The sequence below is a fragment of the Balaenoptera borealis genome, assembly GCF_965194805.1.
Source record: "Balaenoptera borealis genome assembly, chromosome: 18".
In the NCBI taxonomy this organism is placed as follows: Eukaryota; Metazoa; Chordata; class Mammalia; order Artiodactyla; family Balaenopteridae; genus Balaenoptera; species Balaenoptera borealis.
In genome coordinates, this window is record NC_138877.1 from 50,907,548 (window position 1) to 50,932,677 (window position 25,130).

General features: G+C 39.3%; 1 protein-coding gene across 1 annotated transcript in view; it reads left to right on the top strand.

Annotated features, from left to right (window-relative positions):
• Window positions 1–25,130, top strand: part of SCEL (sciellin) — a 189,926-nt gene that overhangs the window by 88,949 nt on the left and 75,847 nt on the right. The window contains exons 9-12 of the mRNA XM_082365780.1: window positions 6,491–6,517; window positions 13,061–13,141; window positions 14,968–15,033; window positions 16,875–16,934. Coding sequence (XP_082221906.1) covers window positions 6,491–6,517; window positions 13,061–13,141; window positions 14,968–15,033; window positions 16,875–16,934 — 234 coding nt within the window. The remainder of the gene's footprint in view (window positions 1–6,490; window positions 6,518–13,060; window positions 13,142–14,967; window positions 15,034–16,874; window positions 16,935–25,130) is intronic.

The window sequence follows — 25,130 nt, forward strand, 5'->3', positions numbered from 1 at the left end:
TTAACATAAGGTTGGTGAGTTCAACTAGAGATTAAATGAGCGTATTTAATTTTCTAAAATAACCATATCTTATAGCTAAAGAAGAAAAAAAGCAATATTTTTTTAAAGATTGAGCAACAAATAAAATGAATTTTTACTTCACTGAGTTGATAGTAAACTTATAAAATTCACTACTAGAAAGGTTGGGCAGGAAACATAATTGAATTATAAGAAGGTCAAAATAAGTATTATGAAATTATATTATACAAACTACATAAAAACTTGGGAAATTATGATGTTATAATTTTAAAAAGAAAAAACAGAATTAAAATTAAATACATATCACAAATACAGTAATATAAAAATATGGAAGCTTGGGACAAAAGATAGAGGGATTTATAAAAATGAAAATAATTGTGGTTAAGATTTTTTTTTCACATTTTTAAATTGGATTTTTTTATTAGTTATCTATTTTATATGTATTAGTGTATATATGTCAATCCCAATCTCCTAATTTATCCCACCCCACGAAAAAAAGCAATTTCTTAAAACAAGTATCATTTTATGTATGAAATACATTAGTCTTGCAATAAGAGGGTTAAGATCTGGGAGATCAAACAAAATTTTGGAGTTAAAAGTCAAATATCTTTGAAAGCCTCTTGCTCCCTTTTTGATAAAACAAGATTAAAGAGAGAAGCTGTAATTCATGATAGTAAGACATAGCAGGTAAAGTTCTGAGCTTAAATAAAACTTTTTCTAGCTGATTTCATGCACCTTGGTCATTGGATGTAAATGTTCTCTGATCTTCTCTTCCTTCTCTTATTGAGAAGGGAAAGCACCAACATAGTGTTTTGAATGACCAACCTGTGTCAACAAGATTATTTCCTCTGAAATCATCTTTTCAAATACCATCAGCACCTGTAATTTCTTTTCATTTTAATCAGGGCTGAATCAAGCTTTAGCGTTATAATTTTTGTTCCTCATTACATTGATTTGTCTCTCCTACCTATATGATCAAACCCCTGCTTCACTGTTTCCCCCCCTCTTCCATGTTCAAATCCCTTTCATCTTAAAAAACAGCCTCTAAAAATTAATAACCTAATCTCATAAATCTGTTTAACTGGCACCCTGTCTCTCCATCACAGTCAAATTTCTCAGAAGAGTTGATGACACTGGCCACCTTCATTTTCTGGTTCCTACCATTAGTTCATGGAAACAACTCTTCCCAAGGTCACTAATGACCTTGCTGATACATTCTTGTTGACATATCCGTCCCTATGACTAACTGACCTTTCAAAAGGTGCCACTGGCTATTCATGCCTTTAAAAATCTTGTCTCTCATTGTCTTCTGAAACCATCCTTCTCCCACAAACCCCAACACACTCCCGGGTTGTTTGTTGTTGTTTGTTGTTGTTGTTGTTTACAGGCATACCTTGTTTAATTTCACTTTGCTTTATTGTGCTTTGCAGATACTGTGTTTTTTACAAATTGAAGTTTTGTGGGGACCCTGTGCATTAGAGCCGTTTTTCCAAAAGCATTTGCTCACTTCACGTCTCTGTGTCACATTTTGATAATTCTCACAATATTTCAAACTTTTTTGTTATTATTGTATTTATTATGGTGATCCATGATCAATGACCTTTGATGTTGATGTTACAAAAAGATTGTGACATGCTGAAAGCTCAGACGATGGTTAGCATTTTTTAGCAATACAGTATTTTTAATTAAGGTGTGTACATCATTTTTTTAGACATAATGCTATTGCACACTTAATAGACTACAGTGTAGTGTAAACATACCTTTGATATGTGTTGGGAAATCAAAAAACTAGTTGTGACTTGCTTTATTGTGATATTCACTTTATTGAAGTGATCTGAAATTGAACCCACAATATCTCTGAGGTGTGCCTATATTTCTCTAGCCATTCTATCTCAGCTGCCTTTGCTACCTCACCATCCTCTACCAAGCCCTTAAATGTTGATGTTCCTAAAGACTTAATATCCCTCTTCTCTTCTTGTTCAGTGCTCTGCCTTTTGACACATCATCCATGCCCATGGCTTCAGCGGCCACTTGTATGCTCCTGACTCCTTCGTTTATATCCACTCCACACCTTGTCTCTGAGTTACCTTTGGTTAGTCAACTGCCTACTTGACACCTTCACTTAAATATCCCAAAAGTATTGCAGACTCAACAGGTTCAAAATGAAATTCATAATTCTCCTCACTAACCTTGTCCTCTATCTCAATAACACTATCCTTCAGTCAATTGATGTCCTTGAAATCTTGAAGTCTTTTTTATACCTTTCTCTCCTTAACCACCAATATCCAATCCATCAGCAAATCCTGTCAAGTTACCTCCCAAATGCCTCTTGAATCTACATACCTCTCTCCATTTATATCATCATATCTACCCTGAACTACAACAATAGCTACCTAAATATTCTCCCTTTATTCACCCTGATATCCACTCCCCTGATCTCTTGCCTACACAGTTGCCAGACTGATATTTTTAGAAGGATAATTGGAGCATATCACCCTCCTAAATAAAAATATGACTCTTCATTGTTCTTAGAAAAAGACCCAAATCCTTAGCATTAACTGCCTGTCCTTACTTCCCTTCCATCCCTCGTCATTCCCCCTTGCCCTCTGTTCCAGTCACTTAATCTGTGTTAAATGTGCTATACTTCCACCTTCTACAGCCCCTTAGCATATAAGGTTTCCTCTGCCCGGTATGCTGTCTTCTCCCCCATCCAGGGCACTATGTTCTTGGGGCCATGTTTTGATCCGATCTCTCTTCAAATTGGCACTTCTGACTGATCTCTGTTCTGTTCTTTTTTCTCCACATTAACTCAGACATTGAGGATGGCAGCTTCTTTTCCTTGATTTGTCCAAATACCATTTGCATTAATGTTTAAATAAAGATATGGGATGTTGGGAGTAGCAACACATTGTAAAAGCCCAGACCAAACGATGTAAAATGTAGTTTTAGAAATTCCTGTTTGTAAGTTCTTTGGCCACTCCTGTAATTGACCATTTCTCATTGGTTGACATTTCTCTACAAGCCTGACCCTGTTGCTATTTTGCTCAGCAGCCCCCCTTCTTCTTTCTTCCATCTCTCTTTTTCTCTTTTTCACTTTCCTTTCTTCGTCTCTCCCCTCTAACCCCCACCCCCTAAATTCTTATTAATTACTTATGCCTGGTAGTTTAGTTGTCTTTTGCTGTCCCAGGCTACCCTCAGAGAATCTCATCCTCACAACCATACACAATGACATATCCACTCTTTGGGAGGTATTATATGCTACCTTTTAAAATAAAATTATTTTCTTGTGTCAAAACAAAATAAACATTCAATCATCCACACTTAAAACACCAAAACTGTCTCCCTTGCTCCCCTTATTCAATAGTCATTGTAGTGAATTCCAGGGACTTCACGGTGCTCATCAAAGAAAAAGGTATGACCACTGCGGGGTGGGCAGTAGCAAACTAAGTGCTTTGACAGGTTTGCATGGAGAGGGAGTCATTCCCAGCATGAAACCTTCCAAAGATAACAGCACAGGGGCCATAACCCAAAAGGGGAGGAGGGCAAAGGAACTCCTGAGAGAGAGAAGGATCACAGAGGGAGCCTACATGTCTAGGTGTCAACGCTCAGCAGCATGGTGGGCAGTTCCTGGGTCAGAGAACTCTGAAGGGCAGCAGCAGCTTGGAGGATTTTATAGCTCCAAAAGTTGATAATATGGATGCACAGGTAACCATAACACAACATCAGCTATGTGATCATGAGAAAAGCATCCACATTTTCTGGGAGCTCTGATGTGGTAGGGAGAGCTTCTAACAGAGGATTCAGGGGAAAGATCCTGAAAGAGGTGTGGGATTTGGGGGAAGCAGAGGAGTTACACAATGCCAGGTTTTCAAGCCCAGGGTGATTTTAAGCATAATGATGCCACCAACCGAGATAGGAAGAAATGGGAGCAGAATTGGGAGTACACAATTGGTCGTAAGAAGCTGAATGTGCATTGGTTTGAGCAAGTGGTCTGGGATACTGAAAGGATGTATTTGTGGAGGTTAATTTCCAAGCAGTGAAAAACGGGAGAGGTGTTTAGGTGAGAGGTTGGTGCCTGAGATCCAGATTTGGAAATGATTCCAAAGATTTTAAATGTAGTATATTCAAAGAGAGGTTACCTATGGAGAAAATACTAAATGAGAAGAAAATGAAAGTTGAAGCATGATGTTTCTACACATCCAATGGTAGAGGAGAAACCGGAAGATAACTAGTGCAATTACGTGGTTAAGGTGAGGTGTGATGAGAGGTAGGCAGGGTGAAGGTAGAGGAGGTGGGTGCATTGTACCATCCAAAACCAGCCCATCCTTCAGAGTCTGGTCTGAATCTTAATTCCTCCACACAGCTTTCTTAGGCCAAAAGGTTGTTTTTAATCCTTTGAACTCAGAAAGTTAGTTTATTGTCTGCAACCCTCACTTGGCAATTAATCGTGCATTACCTTGAAACATTACTTTTTGCAGGCATACTCATCAGCTAGATGGCATCATCTTATAACCCTTTGACTCATCAATAAATTTACCCATAGTAATTTATCAATAAGTACATATTGATTGATTAATTTTAATACATCTTTAATAGGTTCTTTTTTAAAAATCTATTTATTTATTTTTGGCTGTGTTGGGTCTTCGTTGCTGCGCGCGGGCTTTCTCTAGTTGTGGAGAGCGGGGGCTACTCTCTGTTGCAGTGAGCGGGGGCTACTCTTCGTTGCAGTGCGCGGGCTTCTCATTGCGGTGGCTACTTTTGTTGCAGAGCACGGGCTCTAGGTGCATGGCCTCCAGTAGTTGTGTTGCACGGGCTTAGTTGTTCCGCGGCATGTGGGATCTTCCGGGACCAGGGCTCAAACCTGTGTCCCCTGCATTGGCAGGCGGATTCTTAACCACTGCACCACCAGGGAAGCCCAATACATCTTAGTATTTACAAGATAAGGAGTTTCCCTCGACCCGTTATTGTCTCTTTGTCATTAGGCTTTATTCTCTGTGTTTAAGATATGATGACTGTTTAAACATCCCTCTTTCTCTCTCTTTCCAAAACGTTTGTTGAGCTCTGACTATGTGCTAGCAAAGGACTTTGCTAGAGGCCAGGAATACAAAAATGAGTAAGATCCAGTCCCTATTTCAAGAAACTCGAAGTCTGTCAGGGAGTCACTTTGAGACAGGAGTGCCACACATGAAGGCAGGCCCTGACTGAGAGCGGGTCCTGGGGGGTGATAAACACTGAGATTGACATAGCCACAGAATATGGAGCATGGAGAGGGAGGCAATAGAGGATGTGTTTGGGGTACAGTGGGGTCAAAAGAGGACATGCCTGAGGTAAACCTTAAAGAATGAAATAAGAGTAAGCCAGGTGCAGAGGCGAGGTGGGGATGGAGCCATTCCAAGCAGAAAGGAGAGGAGGAACAAAGGTTCTAATGCCAGAGAGCATGGGCTCTGAGCATGTGTGCGCATGCGAGCTCACACATGCTTGCGTCTATTCATGTGTGTAGAACTATGGGATTCCTATCTAAGAGGCATTCTCTGCACTCATCCATTATCAGTTATGTTTAGTGATAGCAGTAAATCCAGTAATTACAAATTCAATGCCATGTAGAAAAATGCCTTTTTGTGTAAGACATTATGGGTAGATATTTGTAATTTGTGATAAGCTTAGGTACCTTTTCAGAAGATTGCTTCTATTTTAAGAGTTAGTGCTTTGCTTTCATGTAATTTGAGCTCTGTGTACTAAAGATTCTGAAATATGTATAAAAGAAAATATACATGTCATCAGTACAGAAATTTAGAAGGTCAGAGCCAGTGAAAGTTTTTCCTTTCCCACTTTTATCATTTTAAGATTTATCAGAAAGCCTGACACAAAGCAGTTTGTCAGCAAGCACTAGAGTGTGTCTTAATTTTTCAAGTTCTTAAACTTTTTCTCATCTTTGAGTCTTTCAAAAGATTGATAGCATTTGCCAGGGCTTGAGCCAATGGCGTGGATGATAGGTGCCATTCATGAGAGATGCTCAGTCAAATCACAATAAAATATAGACACAGCATTTCTAGGAAGTTGATATTAAAGTTACTTCTGATTTCAGAACCCACCTTTCAATATTGGTATTCTGTTCATGGTAAATTCAAGTGCTTCTGATTCTGTATTTAGGTGACTTAGAGATGCAGTGCTTAAATGGCATATGAAGCTCATTTAAGAAATGCACTGAAGCCCAGTTTAGGCAGTTGTTTAACAGACAATATGAATGTTTATGATGTTACCCATTCTAGTGATTCAGGAGCAATAGTGAAGCCATCACCACCACCAAAAAACCAATGTGTTTTTTTCTGCAGTCATTTCCAAAGACAGAAAAGAAACTATATAATATGTGATAAAATTAAAATAGTGGAAACACACATAGGAAATTATCATATTGTTAAATGCTTGCTACATAATTTCCCATCCATATTTGTTTCAACCTCTTCTCTTTCAGTGGTTTTCACTTCCACGTAGCTGATTGGTAGATTTGAAGGAGGAAAAAAAATCCTGATTGAGAAGTGGGTTGCCATGGCAACCTTGCACTACAATTATATTTTTCTGTCTGTAGCTATAAACGGTAAAATGTAGCCTTTCTAATTATGCTGCAACATTTTTAACTCTGTTGGTACCAAACCTTCTACAAAGTTTGCTGTCACCCTAAATTAAATCATACTATATATTTATCTCTATCTCAACAAAAACCTTCTTGTATTAACTAGAATCTGTCGTGTAAAAATTAGGAGTCTAATACTCTCTGTAAAATGTCAAAGTATAGTGATTTAAAAATCTTATCTGAATCCCTAGAATACACATTATAGACATTCAAAGTAAGTAGAACATTAACCTGAGTCAAGGTTTATTATTTTTGAAAAGTCTTGTTTGAATAGAATGAGGAGAAAGCTAATTCAGAATGTGCTGCTATGAATTCTGCAATACTTGAAAATTTCTGTCCCTCTGTGTCTATTGGCAGCTAAAGTTTGAGCTCTTATAGATCCAACCTATATTATACTAATTTACATTTTATTAACCACAACTGAATCTACACACATTTAGAAAGCGCAGTATATGAATGTTCAAGGTACTTAATCCATAGCAAGTCCTCAGGGCTCTGTGGAACTGAGGATTCCTTGCAATCACTCTGCCTTCCCATGGTCATGCAGTGGTTTACCAGCCACAGATCTGGACCAGTCTCATCCTTTTGTAAATGAAGAAGCAGATTCTTCAGAGAGGATCAGTGTTCTTTCCAGGATCAAATCAAAGTTAGTGGCAAAACTAGTCTAAAACCTAGGTCTCTGGAATTTTAGTCCAGTGCATGCTCCATTGTTGTGGTGCGGCTCATTGAAATGGTCCTTGGCCACTGAAAGTAAGACATTGTTACAGCAATCATTCTTTTGAGCGAAGAATCTAAAGATTCTTTTGAATCTTTAGAATGCCTTGCATTCTGTAAGCTCTTTGAGACCATGGACCACACCACACCTTTTCTAGTCTTTGAAAGCCCAACTTTGCCTCATACATTGTTATGTGTCCTAACATTATAACTAGGGCAGTTGTGGAATAAGTGCTTTTTGAACTGATGCTTTCTTGGGCAAGGAAATAATGCAGGACAACCTATTGTTCTTAGATTTTTCACTGGTCATACCTGGAAGAGTATTGGTTTGATACAGTGTAATAGAGGAAAAAGCATGGGATTTGACATGAGAAAGACTAGGTTAAAACCTTGGCTGAGTCACTAACAGTGTGATCCAGGGCAAATTACTCACCTTTTTTTAGACTCAGTGAAAAAAAAAAACCATATACACTCCACAGGATAGATGTGTGCATTGAATAAAATAAAGTATGTGAGAACTTGGTCAAGTTGGCATGTTACTCAAAAAATATAATTTCCCTCTCCTTTGCCATTGTTGGAATAAAAATTCTATTTGTGGGACACAAAAGCTAAGCATAATGGAAAGTGAAAAGAAAACTTACCATCAACTCTTAGAGTCAATTATTCTTTCAACCTTGACCTGTGCTGAGTAATAGAAATGTTCTTCTCAAAGTAGGTCTGGAACAGAAGTCACAGAGCCAAGCATGTTTTCCAAAAAAGCCGTAATGCAAAAAAGTGATCTTTGCAGCAGCATATTGAAATGAGGAAATATGAACAAGTTGACAGTGTTATTTCTATTAGCTCTGGCCTTTGGGCTACAATCTGCAAGTTTTCACATGTTGCTGGGGAAAGCTGCCTTTTGATTCCTGAAAATTATTCTTTACAATTATAGCCACTAGTGTGGTGTCATTGACCCTGCAAATGTCTTATGGGGTTGAGGGAAAGACAGAGGGGAGAACCAGGGTCGACTCATCCAAGCTTAAACAGTGTGTCTCAAAGTGGTGTTCAAACAGGATCATTCCACATGAATGTCTCTCATTTTTGTCTCTTTAAAACATTCCGGGCCACAGCTTCCTGCCTCACTCTCACATTCTAATGCCCCTGCTTGGCATGGCCTCGAGCTCCTGGCACGGCATGAATGACTCCTCTCATTGTCCCCAGGGCCGGGGTTCTGTCATCTGTGGCTGTCACTGCAGGGATGCAAATGAAAGCTCCTTTGAGGTGAATTGCCCTCAGTGTGGACTTGCCCTGGCCCAGGCCAACAGGCATGTAAATGCATCACCCTCAGAAATAAATACGCTCCTCTGCTTTTCCTAGCCTTCACAACTGCACACCTACCTTTTCTTTCCCCAAGCCATCTCTTTCCTGTGCACCCAGATCTTCTTCTCTACTCACCTTTGACTCTCAGACACACCCAGTCAATATTTACCCACCTCTTTGAGGGCTTAACCACTTTACATGGAAGAAATTTAGCTTTTTATCAGTGTGATTCTGGCATAAGCAAAGTTGGGCACCATCCCTTGTCTCCTTTTTTGTAATCCTCCCTTCCTTCTTGTTACTGCTCTCCTGCCTGTTTTCAGATATCCAGTGCCTTGTCATTAATAGCTGGGACTGACCACCTTCTTACCCTTTCCTCTATCCCTGGAAGAGAAGCATATAATCAGCTAATCAACACAGATACATGAAACACACATTATCACTTGAGTGACATTACATTATTCCCAACGCAGGGATATGTTTTGCGAAGGGAAGATGATGGTAATCAATATAAATAAAATAACATCTAATTGTAAAATCTAACATTAGGTTAGAATGGGGCGACTATTTTCCTGTAAATTATTTTTTTCCAGGCATATCATGTTACTCAATAGCTCATCTGAGTGCCCAGCATCTACTAGGTATTAGGTAGTGGAATCAACAATGGACAATGGACTTCTATGGGACAGCTAAACTTGAACAGATTTTAAAAGTTTTAGGCTGCTCTTCAGTACCCATTTTCCTCCTTACCAAATAGGATTTCAGCCAATCCCTCCACCATGCAACACATCTTTCTTGGGCACCAACATCATATATAATCCTAGTACTTGGGATACAACTATCCTTTTAGGGCTTTCAGTGCAGCCAGGGTGGAAACAAAAAAATTCTGTGTAATTCAGAACAGCATGGTATGGGTTGTGAAGAAGGTGTGCTATGGGAAGACATAGAAGTGCATTCACCACAGCATTGGGTACCACTACAGACAGTAATCCCCAAGATAGAGTCTGAAGGGTAAGGCGAGTATCCAGGTGAAAGAGAGAAGGAGGTATGCCCGAGAGAAGAGAGAATGTGCTGTTGTGGTGAGATGGGTTTAGGAAGTGCAAGTGGTTTGGCCCAGCTGCAGCGCTGGGTTTGTATGGGATGAGCACAACAGCCATAGCACTTAAACTGAGCCAGGAGGTGCTCTAATGCTTTGCATGCCCTCCTGCTGGCTTCAAAGCCACCATCAACACAAGAACCAGAAAACCCACCAGGCTCTGTGTCTGCTTCTCCACTGCCCATCACCCAGGAACTCACTACCACACTGCCAGAAAGCTTCAGGACTAATTCCTTCATGTCCCCCATCCCTGTGGCCATGGATCCCCATGGGAACCCCGATCAGATCATTTCTTGTCACCTGGACCATCCCCACAGATCTCTGTGCATCGCTGAACATGACCCAACCTAACAGCATCCCAACCCCTCGAACCCGTCCACTGAACCTTCCTGGATGCATCATCCAGTATCATCAAAACTCGCTCCTCTTCAGGCTCGTCTCTCAGTGAGGGCTGCTTTTCTTCTAATCCCATGTATCACAGGGTCTGGAGGAAGAGGCGGGATCCTGTTTGCTCCATATTGCTACTTCCTATCAATTTTAACTCCCTCCTCCCTAAAACTCCTCATCCTCTTTGAAGCCATACCATCATGAGCTTCTGTTCCTCACTGGAGTCATCCAAAGGTCTCTGAGCCACTCACCCTCACTCTGTGGAGACTTTGGCCCTGGGTTCATCATCTCCCGCAAACACCCCTCCTGTCATAATGCCTGGTGATTTCCAAATCCATGTAGTGGATCCTTCCCCATCCTGGCCTTTCACTTTCTTGATCTTCTCTCCAATGATCTTGTCCATTGCCCTACCCCAGCCCCCCGTAGATCTTGCCCTTGTAAGTAACCACACACACTACAGAACTTCAATTTCAAAGCTTTCCCTTTCTGGCTTCCATTTTCTGTCTACTCACTTTATCTACTCTATCCAGCTCAGTCCCTCTAGTCCTCTAATTCCAGTTCTCCAGCCCCACCACAACCACCGATCCATTGATTCTACCATCTTTTCACAGCTCCTCTCCCCTCATACCCTCAGTGCCCTCCATGTCCGTCTCAGATCCCACGGTCCCTCACTGTAATCACTTCCTTGCGTACCCCTTCCCTTGTCATCATTCTTTGTTCCACTTTCTTGGCTGAACTAGAAACTTCGTTAAATCCAACTCTCTGTTTAGTCCGTTCCTGCTCCTAAAGCAGCTGAACATGGCAAAAGAAAACAATGGCTACTAGCCTTATTTTAATTCCATGAGCCTTAACCTCAACTAAGCCATTGGTGTTGCCCAAAGAGTCCTTGAAAGGCAGCACCACTGGGGGAGGGCTTATGGAGCTAGACTTCCTGGTTTGGATTTCTCACTCTGCCCCTTACCAGCTGTATCATCATGGGTTATTTATTTTCACTTTCTGTGCCTCAGTCTTTTCATCTGTAAAATAGGAAGAAGCAGAATACTTATCTCTGGGATTGAAGTGAGGATCAAATGAGTGAGCTCTCTGTGCTTTCATCCGAGACCAACCTCCCCCCTTGTGCCCTAGGTCTCCTGGTTTCCCAAGTCTAGCAATTTTCTGCTCACTCTCCTGTACCATCAAATTTACTGTCTTAACTGGATCATTCCCATCAACATATCTACATACTCTAGTAACCTTCCTTGACCTATCAACCTTCAGGTAGCTTCCCATTTTTCTCTTCCCTCTTCACTGCAAAATGCCTCAAAAGAAGTATCTACATCAATGCCTCTGCCTCCCATGTTGCCTTAAATCCACTCCTAGAAGGTTTTTCACCACTGCTCCATCAAAACTGCTCTTATCAGGGTTAACAATGACCACCATATTGCCAACACCATGGTAACTCCCCACTCTTGTTTTATTTGCTCTGTCCGTAGCATTTGGCATGGCCAAATGCAACTTGACAGATCAAATGCTTCTTGAAACACTTGTCTCACTTGACTTCCCAGAACCACACCCTCATATTTCCCTCCTTTTCTCCTTGGCTACTTCTTTTCAGACTCTTTTACTGTTTCCTTCTCCTATTCTTGACGTCTGGACACTGCAGGGGTCAGGGGTCAATGCTTGGCCCTCTTTTCGTCTCTACCTGCACTGACTTCCTTGGTGATCTCATCCACTTTCAAGGGTTAGATGCCATCTCTAACCTGATGATGCCTATATTTATATGCTCTTCCTCCGATATCCTCATGGCTCATTTTATCACTTCCTTCAGGTCTTGGCTCAAATTTCACCTCACAGACAGGTATTCCCACACCATCACTCTATATTCTCTTACTCTGTTTTATTTTCTTCTTAGTACTTTTCTTCATCTGTCATGTATTTATTTGTGTATTGAAAGCCTTTTGAGAACAGGGGAATTATCCACTTTATAGAGTGCCGTGTGCATAGAAAGCTACCAATAAATGTGTTAAATAAAATCATGATTTCATTCAGTCCTGACAACACCCCAACAATCCTATTGGAAGAGTTATTACAAATGAAGAAATGGAATCAGTTTAGGCCATTGTCACACAGCTGGCAATTCAGGCAGCCTGACCCCAGAGCCTACCTGCTCCCTAAGGCACTGCAGAAGCCAGAGGGGTACAGAGAGTCTAGATCACAGGGATACTTTTATGGAATTTATCTTGAGGATAATGGGGAAACACTGAAGTGGGAGTTTCAGGGTGGGGGAGTGACGTGCCCTAGGTAAAGTTCTGACTCCATCCCATATATGCTCATAATTGCCTGCTCTAGTTCCTGGGTGATCAAATCATGCCAGCTCAGAGGCTGCCTTGGCACTTTGTTGGAAAGTTTAGGCTGACAGTGTATGTAAGCTTTGCCAGCATCAAACTGGCCTGTGCTGACAATATTTAAGTCCGATTTAGTTAAGAGCTTCAAATCAACTTCACCTTGAGGTCTGTGGAATTAAAAACCTTTCTTGCTGTTTCCGTAGCAGCTTGATAGTTGGCATAATTCCTAAGGAAGCTTATATGTTAATGCCCAAGAACCATTTACTGTGCTATGCGCTGCTGACCCAAAATATCACAACTTGAGTGAGACAGTCTAGTAAAATATTAAGCTGTTTCAAGAACACATTATGTTTCAAACTATAGTTGAGGAAGACAGGGTTTCCAAAAATCTGTTTAAATGAACTTTAAAAATACCTGTAATTTGACTTATTTAAAGTTTAGAGCTCCAAAGATCCTGACCTTTCAGGTAGCTCATGCACAGGGGTTGTAAGATGCATGAGATATTTCCATATAGACAATAAATGCATTTGGTGAATACATGCTAAAATTTACTGTGTTTCCATGGTGAAATGAACTGCTGTTTCTGTTCTAAAGGGAACCAACTGTTCACCCTCCAATACCTCCAAAGCCCAGTTCTTCTGTTTCATCTCCTAACCAGCTGAGGCAGGATAACAGGTAAGACCTAGCACTCCAGAATTTCTTGCAAAATGAAGCTCAAGGGAAATGAAAGCAAATGAATTGTGACTTGTCTTGTGCAAAGCGTGGGTATGTTTTGTGTGCATATTCACTGAAGAAGCACTTGGAAAGATTTTCGAATTCTATTTGCCCACACAAACGTGTATTTATGTTTGTCGTTGGATACTTATGGCCATTACTTGTCTTATGGAAGTACACTTTCAATATAGAAACTAAACAGTAGTCATGTCCAGGAAGTGGGTAGTTCTTTAGTCTTATTTTAATTGAGACATTTGTAATTTATTTCAAAACTATCACAAATTTTGAAAAAATGTTCTAATTAACTTGTCTCCGAACCAAGAAAAAAAGACAGACTTGCTTTTCTACTTTGAATCTCCAGTGCTCTATAATTAATACTTAAAAACAAATTCAGAGATCTGAACATCTTCCCATGTGTTCCTGTTAAACAGTCTAATGTATCAAACTGTTTTTCAAGACCTACATGGCACATTTCCATTATTATTGAGAGATTTAAAAAATGGTATCTCAATGAAGACTGAATACATTAGATTGGCTTAATGGCCTGCCTTTGATTCTTTTGTAGTTTTACTTTTTGATGGTGATTCTTTTGACAACATGTAAGACAATTTGAGAACTGTTCTTTATTAAGAGGGTAACTTCAGCCAGAAAATGCTGATTGGGTGGCAGGGCTATGTAGCTTTAGGCATTCAACCTAACGAGTTAAAAACCCAGGTCTGAATTTCTATTCAGTGAAACTTCACAGTACCTTTGAAATTTTGTCCTTGGGAGGAGAGGATACTTTTTTTTAATGTTAAGAGAATACTTCTTCATTGAATTAATTAAAATATAGGCCAGATTTATAATTTTTAATTTGTGCAACGGTTATAATTATACTCTTAAAAATAACTTCTCAGGCTTTCTATCTTACATTATTTTTCCTTTTACTTTGATAGTACTGAACAATTAAATCTTAATTTGAATAGGATTTTTAGGGGGCTAAAAAAAGTTGGTGTTAGTACCACCTAAATTCTAAACTAAAACTCGGGACTCTAGAGCAGTGACCTTGTACAGATTCAAAAGAAGCTAGATTTCATGGGAATTGGTCTAATCCATTTTTACTACTCTAATTTATTTCTTCCACAAATGATCTTAAATATAAAATGAGGACAACTTGCATGTTAAAACCCTGATTACTTTAATCACAGCAAGATGACTTTAATGAAAGACTATGAAAAGGAAGTGTTTCCTATGTAATTAACACATGTCCTCAGGAGTACAAAAAAATAGTTGAATATAATTTCTTGAGAACAAGCAAGAATGTATAAGTAGGCCAATCAGATACTTAGAAAAAGAGCAGAGAAAAGTCTTATATCACAAATTGTAACAGAACCTAGCACTGTAAAATTTAATTCTAACAACTCAATGTGGTCTTTCTCAATGTGGTGGGTGTATTGGAAATATGAAAGTGTTTACCATCTTATCTGAGCAAACATATTTCTTGATAGTATTCAAATGGGATAAGTCTTTGAGAAAAAAATCCCTCTAATACCTAACAAAAAATGATTCTTATTATTTAAAAATATTGTATCATTATCTAATAGAGATAAGTGTAAAAATGCTTTATTGATGACTGGCAACTAAAATAAAATGAACATGAACATATTTAGAAGATCTTTATCTCCAGTAGTGCTATTGTTCAAACACACTTTCATCTCTTTGAATGTAAATGTTTTCTCATAAATTTAAATCTAACAGAGAAGTATTTTCTTACCTAACAGACATTATCTTTAACTTGAAAAATATAGGCAGATATGTCCACCTAAACCAAGTGCATATACAGAAACCAACAGATCTGCTGAAAGAAATATAAGGTACAGTGATCTATATCTATATCTATATATCTATATCTGTGTAATTGTAGATATGATAAAGTATGCTTTATTGGAACACTTAAACATACCTAAAATTAATAATAAAATAGACAAAATCAGTTTTCCAGATGACTTCAATAGTGGGTAATAAATGTTTTTATATGTACCTACAGAATTTTATTCCTTTTATTTCTATTCTAAGCATTACATTATGAGCAACCAAAATTGTCTGAACATGATAACAGAATAAGATCAAACCCCTTAAGACAGGAAAACATCTCTTTATTCCCAGCACTTGTCCCAAGGTTTATGATACGGCTGTTGTTGACGTGTAAGTGAATAGGTGGAAATATAGTTATTTGATTGAACATCTGCAAAAGCTTTGCCTAGAATTGGCTGTATAACAAGATCATATTCAGCTTCACCTGCACCATCAGAAAAAGGCTTACGAATTGCTTTGATGCTTTTGAGCAAGGTTTCCCCATGACAGTGCTAGTTTATGCCTGTTGTCTTGCACATCCCATCCAATTTAGTATTTGTTTTGGATATTTATTTATTTATTTGAAAAACACTACTTTTAAAATTAGTTTTTGAACAATGTTATTTTATAGGTCTATCAATATGATAAACCAATTTTTTTATTATGGTAAAAAACATAGCATTAATTTACCATCTTAACCATTATAATAAGCCAATTTTTTTAGACAATTTTTTTTGACTGAAGCACATTTTTCAAAGTGCCAAACTTACATACTTTTTATTTTCTTTCTTATCTCCCTTGACTCTCAGGCATGCATCACACAGATATCTTACCTTTGGGGAGAGTACCTTGTACCTAGTACCTTAAGGTACAGCTCTATCTCAGCGTTTCCCAAACTATGTCCCATGTGCCGCAAGATGTCAATGAATGTTCTGTGAAAGAAGCGTTTAATGGCCTGCATGTTTAGGAAACACAGTGGATTACAGCTCTCTGTCACGAACCTCCCAGAACCTTCAGTGTGCTTATACATATTCCAAATCTGTAAAAGTCGGTTATGTTTCCCAAATTTACTTGACTACAAAATTCTATCTTCATGGAACCCTATTAACTTTCTAAGATATCGTTTATGAAGCACAGGTCTTAATTACAGGTAAAGCTATAAGGATTTCCCTAATTATTCCTTTTCATGACCTAGGGAAACCAGCGGGGATTCAAGCTCAACTACAGTTTTAAATGTACTTTCTTTCCCTTTGGAAACATAAGAAGACAGATACTTTCACCTCATATAAGGGACTAATTGATCATCTGAATATGTTGCTTAATGCTCCTTGGTTGGTAGAAAAACTTCGGAACATGTTTCTGTGTTTACTCTTGCAATTAATTTAATTTTCTTTTCCATATCCTTTTTTTAAAATATCCACTCTTTTTTTTTAGATTATTTTCCCATATAGGCCATTACAGAGTATTGAGTAGATTTCTCTGTGCTATACAGCAGGTTCTTATTAGTTATCTATTTTATATATACTAGTGTGTATATGTCAATCCCAATCTCCCAATTTATCCATATCCTTTTTAAGTATATAAATTGTGTACAACCAATATAAGTCTTTAGGAGAAACTGTAGTTATTTCTGTGAGCAGTAGATGGCAGAGCCAATGCCCAGGTGGAGTGACTGATGTGTGTGTGTGTGTGTGTGTGTGAATGCCATGAGCTGATATGACAGACTGTTTTGTTATTCAGTTAAACTCAGTAAGTCCTGATAACACTTGGAGTTTTGCTTTCTTCACTGAACACAGATAAGATATTTTAGCTCCTTCTAAGATAGCTCTACTGTCATTGACTTGAGTTTATTTGTTTGAAGGAGTCAGGATCTTGAAAACATCGTCAAAGTGGACACTTCATTTCAGAAAGCTGACAAGGGGTGAGAGCTCAAGAGCTTCTGAACTTGCATTTTTCTTCTCTTTTTGTTTCAAATGCTGTTTATCACATATAATTTCAAAGAAGAAAGACTCAGTCAGTTTCTCTAGATTAGCGGCCCTGAGAAATGGGTGGTACTAACATTTATGGACACTCTTCATCCTCTGCTTTCTCTTCTGGTGAGTAATGCTCATCCCAGTCACCGTAGTTGTCCATGGTGATGAACTTACTCCAAACCCCCAGGCCTGTATTTATGTTGCTGACCCAGATCTTTATTTGTCTCCCCAGCACCCCCATTTAGAATGTCCTAGGCTATTTTCAACTTCCTCCCCAAATGTGCTATTTCCTGCCTTCTCTCTTTTCTTTCATTTAAGCAAGATCACCTTTCTGGAACCTTTTTTTTTTTTTAACATCTTTATTGGAGTATAATTGCTTCACAATGATGTGTTAGTTACTGCTGTATAACAAAGTGAATCAGCTATACGTATACATATATCCCCATATCCCCACCCTCTTGCATCTCCCTCCCTCCCACCCTCCCTATCCCACCCCTCTAGGTGGTCACAGAGCACCGAGCTGATCTCCCTGTGCTATGCGACTACTTCCCTCTAGCTATCTATTTTACATTTGGTAGTGTATATATGTCCATGCCACTCTCTCACTTTGTCCCAGCTTACCCTTCCCCCACCTCGTGTCCTCAAGTCCATTCTCTACAACTCCGTCTCTATTACTGTTCTGCCCCTAGGTACTTCAGTACCTTTTTTTTTTTTTTTTTTTTAGATTCCATATATATGTGTTAGCATACAGTATTTGTTTTTCTCTTTCTGACTTATTTCACTCTGTATGACAGTCTCTAGGTCCATCCACCTCACTACAAATAACTCAATTTTGTTTCTTTTTAAGGCTGAGTAATATTCCATTGTATATATGTGCCACATCTTCTTTATCCATTCATCTGTTGATGGACACTTAGGGTGCTCCCATGTCCTGGCTATTGTAAATAGAGCTGCAATGAACACTGTGGTACATGTCTCTCTTTGAATTATGGTTTTCTCAAGGGATATGCCCAGTAGAGGGATTGCTGGGTCATATGGTAGTTCTATTTTTAGCTTTTTAAGGAACTTCCATACTGTTCTCCATAGTGACTGTATCAATTTACATTCCCACCAACAGTGCAAGAGGGTTCCCTTTTCTCCACACCCTCTCCAGCATTTATTGTTTGTAGATTTTGTGATGATGGCCATTCTGAGATAGCACAATGAGGTGATACCTCATTGTAGTATTGATTTGCATTTCTCTAATGATTAATGATGTTGAGCATCCTTTCATTGTTTGTTGGCAATCTGTATATCTTCTTTGGAGAAATGTTCATTCAGGTCTTCTGCCCATTTTTGGATTCGGTTGTTTGTTTTTTGATATTGAGCTGCATGAGCTGCTTGTATATTTTGGAGATTAATCCTCTGTCAGTTGCTTCATCTGCAAATATTTTCTCCCATTCTGAGGGGCGTCTTTTCATCTTGTTTATGGTCTCCTTTGCTGTGCAAAAGCTTTTAAGTTTCATTAGGTCCCATTTGTTTATTTTTGTTTTTATTTCCATTTCTCTAGGAGGTGGGTCAAAAAGGATCTTGCTGTGATTTATGTCATAGAGTGTCCTTCCTATGTTTTCCTCTAAGAGTTCTATATTGTCTGGCCTTACATTTAGGTCTTTAATCCATTTTGAGTTTATTTTTGTGTACGGTGTTAGAGAGTGTTCTAATTTCATTCTTTTCATGTAGCTGTCCAGTTTCCCCAGCACCAGTTATTGAAGAGGCTGTCTTTTCTCCATTGTGTACTCTTGCCTCCTTTATCAAAGATAAGTTGACCATATGTGCATGGGTTTATCTCTGGTCCTTCTATCCTGTTCCACTGATGTATATTTCTGTTTTTGTGCCAGTACTATACTGTCTTCATTACTGTAGCTTTGTAGTATAGTCTGAAGTCAGGGAGCCTGATTCCTCCAGCTCTGTTTTTCTTTCTCAAGATTGCTTTGGCTATTTGGGGTCTTTTATGTTTCCATACACGTTGTGAAATTTTTAGTTCTAGTTCTGTGAAAACTGCCATTGGTAGTTTGATAGGGATTGCATTGAATCTGTAGATTGCTTTGGGTAGTATAGTGATTTTCACAATGTTGATTCTTCCAATCCAAGAACATGTTATATCTCTCCATCTGTTGGTATCATCTTTAATTTCTTTCATCAGTGTCTTATAGTTTTCTACATGCAGGTCTTTGGTCTCCTTAGATAGGTTTATTCCTAGGTATTTTATTCTTTTTGTTGCAATGGTGAATGGGAGTGTTTCCTTAATTTCTCTTTCAAATTTTTCATCATTAGTGTATAGGAATGCAAGAGATTTCTGTGCATTAGTTTTGTATCCTGCTACTTTACCACATTGATTGATTAGCTCTAGTAGTTTTCTGGTAGCATCTTTAGGATTCTCTATGTGTAGTACCATGTCATCAACAAACAGTGACAGTTTTACTTCTTCTTTTCTGATTTGGATTCCTTTTATTTCTTTCTCTTCTCTGATTGCTGTGGCTAAAACTTCCAAAATAATGTTGAATAATAGTGGTGGGAGTAGCCAACCTGTCTTGTTCCTGATCTTACTGAAAATGGTTTCAGTTTTTCACCATTGAGAATGATGTTGGCTGTGGGTTTGTCATATATGGTCTTTATTATGTTGAGGTAAGTTCCCTCTATGCCTACCTTCTGGAGGGTTTTTATCATAAATGGGTGTTGAATTTTGTCGAAAGCTTTTTCTGCATCTATTGAGATAATCATATGGTTTTTCTCCTTCAATTTGTTAATATGGGTTATCACATTGATTGATTTGCGTATGTTGAAGAATTCTTGCATTCCTGAGATAACCCCACTTGATCATGGTGTATGATCCTTTTAATGTGCTGTTGGATTCTGTTTGCTACTATTTTGTTGAGGATTTTTGCATCTATATTCCTCAGTGATATTACCCTGTAGTTTTCTTTTATTTGTAACATCTTTGTCTGGTCTTGGTATCAGGGTGATAGTGTCCTTGTAGAATGAGTTTGGGAGTGTTCCTCCCTCTGCTATATTTTGGAAGAGTTTGAGAAGGATGGGTGTTAGCTCTTCTCTAAATGTTTGATAGAATTCACCTGTGAAGCCATCTGGTCCTAGGCTGTTTTTTGTTGGAAGATTTTTAATCACAGTCTCAATTTCAGTGCTTGTGATTGGTCTGTTTATATTTTCTATTTCCTCCTGGTTCAGTCTTGGAAGGTTGTGCTTTTCGAAGAATGTGTCCATTTCTTCCAGATTGTCCATTTTATTGGCATATAGTTGCTTGTAGTAATCTCTCATGATCCTTTGTATTTCTGCAGTGTCAATTGTTACTTTTCCTTTTTCATTTCTAATTCTGTTGATTTGAGTCTTCTCCCTTTTTTTCTTGATGCGTATGGCTAATGGTTTATCAATTTTGTTTATCTTCTCAAATAACCAGGTTTTTAGTTTTATTGATCTTTGCTATCATTTCCTTCATTTCTTTTTCATTTATTTCTGGTCTGATCTTTATGATTTCTTTCCTTCTGCTAACTTTGTATTTGTTTTTTTCTTCTTTCTCTAATTGCTTTAGGTGTAAGGTTAGGTTGTTTATTTGAGATGGTTCTTGTTTTTTGAGGTAGGATTGTATTGCTATAAACTTCCCTCATAGAACTGCTTTTGCTGCATCCCATAGGTTTTGGGTTGTCGTGTTTTCATTGTCATTTGTCTCTAGGTACTTTCTGATTTCCTCTTTGATTCCTTCAGTGATCTCTTGGTTATTTAGTAATGTATTGTTTAGCCTCCATGTGTTTGTGTTTTTTACTTTTTTTTTCCCCCTGTAACTGATTTCTAATCTCATAGCGGTTTGGTCAGAAAGGATACTTGATACGATTTCAGTTTTGTTAAACTTACCAAGGCTTGACTGTGACCCAAGATACGATCTACCCTGGAGAATGTTCCCTGAGCACTTGAGAAGAAAGAGTACTCTGTTGTTTTTGGATGCGATGTGCTATAAATATCAATAAGTCCATCTTGTTTAATGTATCATTTAAAGCTTGTGTTTCCTTATTTATTTTCATTTTGGATGATCTGTCCATTGGTGAAAGTGGGGTGTTAAAGTCCCCTACTATGATTGTATTACTGTCAATTTCCCCTTTTATGGCTGTTAGCATTTGCCTTTTGTATTGAGGTACTCCTATGTTGGGTGCATAAATATTTACAATTGTTATATCTTCCTCTTGGATTGATCCCTTGATCATTATGTAGTGTCCTTCTTTGTCTCTTGTAATAGTATAGTCTTTATTTTAAAGTTTTTTTGTCTGATATGAGAATTGCTACTCCAGCTTTCTTTTAATTTTCACTTGCATGGAATATCTATTTCCATCCCCTCACTTTCAGTCTGTATGTGTCCCTAGGTCTGAAGTGGGTGTCTGGTAAACAGCATATATACGGGTCTTGTTTTTGCATCCATTCAGCCAGTCTGTGTCTTTTGGTTGGAGCATTTATTCCATTTACCTTTAAAGCAATTATCAATATGTATGTTCCTATTACCATTTTCTTAATTGTTTTGGGTTTGTTATTTTAGGTCTTTTCCTTCTCTTGTGTTTCCTGCCTAGAGAAGTTCCTTTAGTATTTGTTGTAAAGCTGGTTTGGTGGTGCTGAATTCTCTTAGCTTTTGCTTGTCTGTAAAAGTTTTAATTTCTCCATTGAATCTGAATGAGATCCTTGCTGGCTAGAGTAATCTTGTTTGTAAGTTTTTCCCTTTCATCACTTTAAATAAGTTCTGCCACACCCTTCTGGGTTGCAGAGTTTCTGCTGAAAGATCAGCTGTTTACCTTATGTGGACTCCCTTGTATGTTATTTGTTGTTTTTCCCTTGCTGCGTTCAATATTTTTTCTTTGTATTTAATTTTTGATAATTTGATTAATATGTGCCTTGGTGTTTTTCTCCTTGGACTTATCCTGTATGGAACTCTCTGCTCTTCCTGGACTTATTGACTACTTCCTTGCCGATATTATGGAAGTTTTCAACTATAATTTCTTCAAATATTTTCTCAGTCCCTTTCTTTTTCTCTTCTTCTTCTGGGACCCCTATAATTCGAATATCGGTGCATTTAATGTTGTCCCAGAGGTCTCTGAGGCTGTCCTCAATTCTTTTCATTCTTTTTTCTTTATTCTGCTCTGCGGTAGTTATTTCCACTATTTTATGTTCCAGGTCACTTATCCGTTCCTCTGCCCCAGTTATTCTTCAATTGATTCCTTCCAGAGAATTTTTAATTTCATTTATTGTGTTGTTCCTCATTGTTTGTTTGTACTTTAGTTCTTCTAGGTCCTTGTTAAATGTTTCTTGTATTTTCTCCCTCTATTTCCAAGATTTTGGATCATCTTTACTATCATTACTCTGAATTCTTTTTCAGGTAGACTGCCTATTTCCTCTTCATTTGTTTGGTCTGGTGGGTTTTTACCTTGCTCCTTCATCTGCTGTGTATTTCTCTGTCTTCTCATTTTGCTTAACTTACTGTGTTTGGGGTCTCCTTTTCACAGGCTGCAGGTTCTTAGTTCCCATTGTTTTTGGTGTCTGCCCTCAGTGGTAAGGTTGGTTCAGTGGGTTGTGTAGGATTCCTGGTGCAGGGGACTGCTGCCTGTGTTCTGATGGATGAGGCTGGATCTTGTCTTTCTGGTGGGCAGGACTGTGTCCAGTGGTGTGTTTTGTGGTGTCTGTGAACTTAGTATGACTTTAGGCAGCCTCTCTGCTAATGGGTGGGGTTATTTTCCTGTCTTGCTAGTTGTTTGGCATGGGGCGTCCAGCACTGATTGTTGAGTGGAGCTGGGTCTTAGTATTGAGACAGAGATCTCTGGGAGAGCTCTCACTGATTGATATTACGTGGGGCCAGGAGGTCTCTGGTGGACCAGTGTCCTAAACTCGGCTCTCCCACCTCAGAGACTCAGGCCTGACACCCGGCCGGAGCACCAAGACCCTGTCAGCCACACAACTCAGAAGAAAAGGGAGAAAAAGAAAAGAAAGAAAGAAAAAAATGAAAGAAAGAAAATAATTAAAATTTAAAAAATATTTATTTATTAAATTAAAAAGTAATAAAAAAAAAGAAAAGAAATGAGCAACCAAACCAATAAAGAATTCCACCAATGATAACAAGCACTAAAAACTATCCTAAAAAAAAAAAAAAATAGGACAGATAGAACCCTAGGACAAATGGTAAAAGAAAACCTATACAGACAAAAATCATACAAAGAAGCATGCATATACACACTCACAAAAAGAGAAAAAGGAAATATATATATATATATATATATAAAATAAAGGAAGAGAGCAACCAAATCAATAAACAAACCTACCAATTATAATAAGCTCTTAATACTAAACTGAGGTAAGTATAAAACCAGAAAAAAATTAGATGCAGAAAGCAAACCCCAAGTCTACAGTTGCTCCCAAAGTCCATTGCCTCAATTTGGGGATGATTCGTTGTCTATTAAAGTACTCCACAGATGCAGGGTACATCAAGTTGATTGTGGAGATATAATCCGCTGCTCCTGAGGCTGCTGGGAGAGATTTCCCTTTCTCGTCTTTGTTTGCACAGCTCCTGGGGTTCAGCTTTGGATTTGGCCCCGTCTCTGCATGTAGATCGCCTGAGGGCGTCTGTTCTTCACTCAGACAGGACAGCATTAAAGTAGCAGCTGATTCGGGGGCTCTGGCTCACTCAGGCGGGGGGAGGGATGGGTACAGAGTGCGGGGCGAGCCTGCAGCGGCAGAGACCAGCATGACGTTGCACCAGCCTGAGGTGCACCGTGTGTTCTCCTGGGGAAGTTGTCCCTGGATCACGGGACCCTGGCAGTGGAGGGCTGCACAGGCTCCCAGGAGGGGAGGTGTGGATAGTGACCTGTGCTTGCACACAGGCTTCTTGGTGGCGGCAGCAGCCTTAGTGTTTCAGCCCGTCTCTGGGGTCCGCGCTGATAGATGCGGCTTGCACCCGTCTCTGGAGCTCGTTTAGGCGGTGCTCTGAATCCCTTCTCCTCGTGTACCCCGAAACAATGGTCTCTTGCCTCTTAGGCAGCTCCAGTCTTTTTCCCGGACTCCCTCCCGGCTAGCTGTGGCTCACTAGCCCCCTTCAGGCTGTGTTCACGCAGCCAACCCCAGTCCTCTCCCTGCGATCTGATCTCCGAAGCCTGAGCCTCAGCTCCCAGCCCCCGCCCGCCCTGGAGGGTGAGCAGACAAGCCTCTCGGGCTGGTGAATGCTGGTCGGCACCGATCCTCTGTGCGGGAATCTCTCCACTTTGCCCTCCACATCCCTGTTGCTGCACTCTCCTCCATGTCTCCGAAGCTTCCCGCCCCCCAACCCACCCCCTGTCTCCACCAGTGAAGGAGCTTCCTAGTGTTTGGAAACTTTTCCTCCTTCAGCTCCCTCCCAGAGGTGCAGGTCCCATCCCTATTCTTTTGTCTCTTTTTTCTTTTTTCTTTTGCCCTACCCAGGTACGTGGGGAGTTTCTTGCCTTTTGGGGAGTCTGAGGTCTTCTGCCAGTGTTCAGTAGGTGTTCTGTAGGAGTTGTTCCACATGTAGATGTATTTTTGATGTATATGTGGGGAGGAAGGTGATCTCCACATCTTACTCCTCCGCCATCTTGAAGGTCCCCCCCGGAATCATTTTTGATTCTTTCATGTCTTGACCCCTTTGTGTAGTATTAGGCACATATGGATTAAATGTCTAAAATGCCCTGCACACCCCCATGCCCTCACCCCAGTTCAAACCCTCACTGGTTCCATCACAGGTTATCAGAATAGGTATCCAGATTGACTTACACTCCTCGCCTCTCCCCCCAGTAGACCATTACTACCCAGCACTGCCAGCGTTTTCTTTCTACGATTCTGCTGGAAAAATCACTCCACCTGGCTCCCCATTGCCTGTTCAATTACATATAACCTCATTCAATGCCTTTGTTAACCTGTCTCCAACCTAATATTCCTTAGCAATTTCTGACTTCACCCTTACATTTATCCTGCATGCAGTATCAAATTTAATCACTTCCTTTCTGTAGTTTCCAGAGCCTCTGCCTTTGTTTATACCATTCCAGCCACATGGTGGCCTTTTCCAACCTCAAGGCCACCATATCCATCCATCCAAGTCCTACCCATCTTTCAAG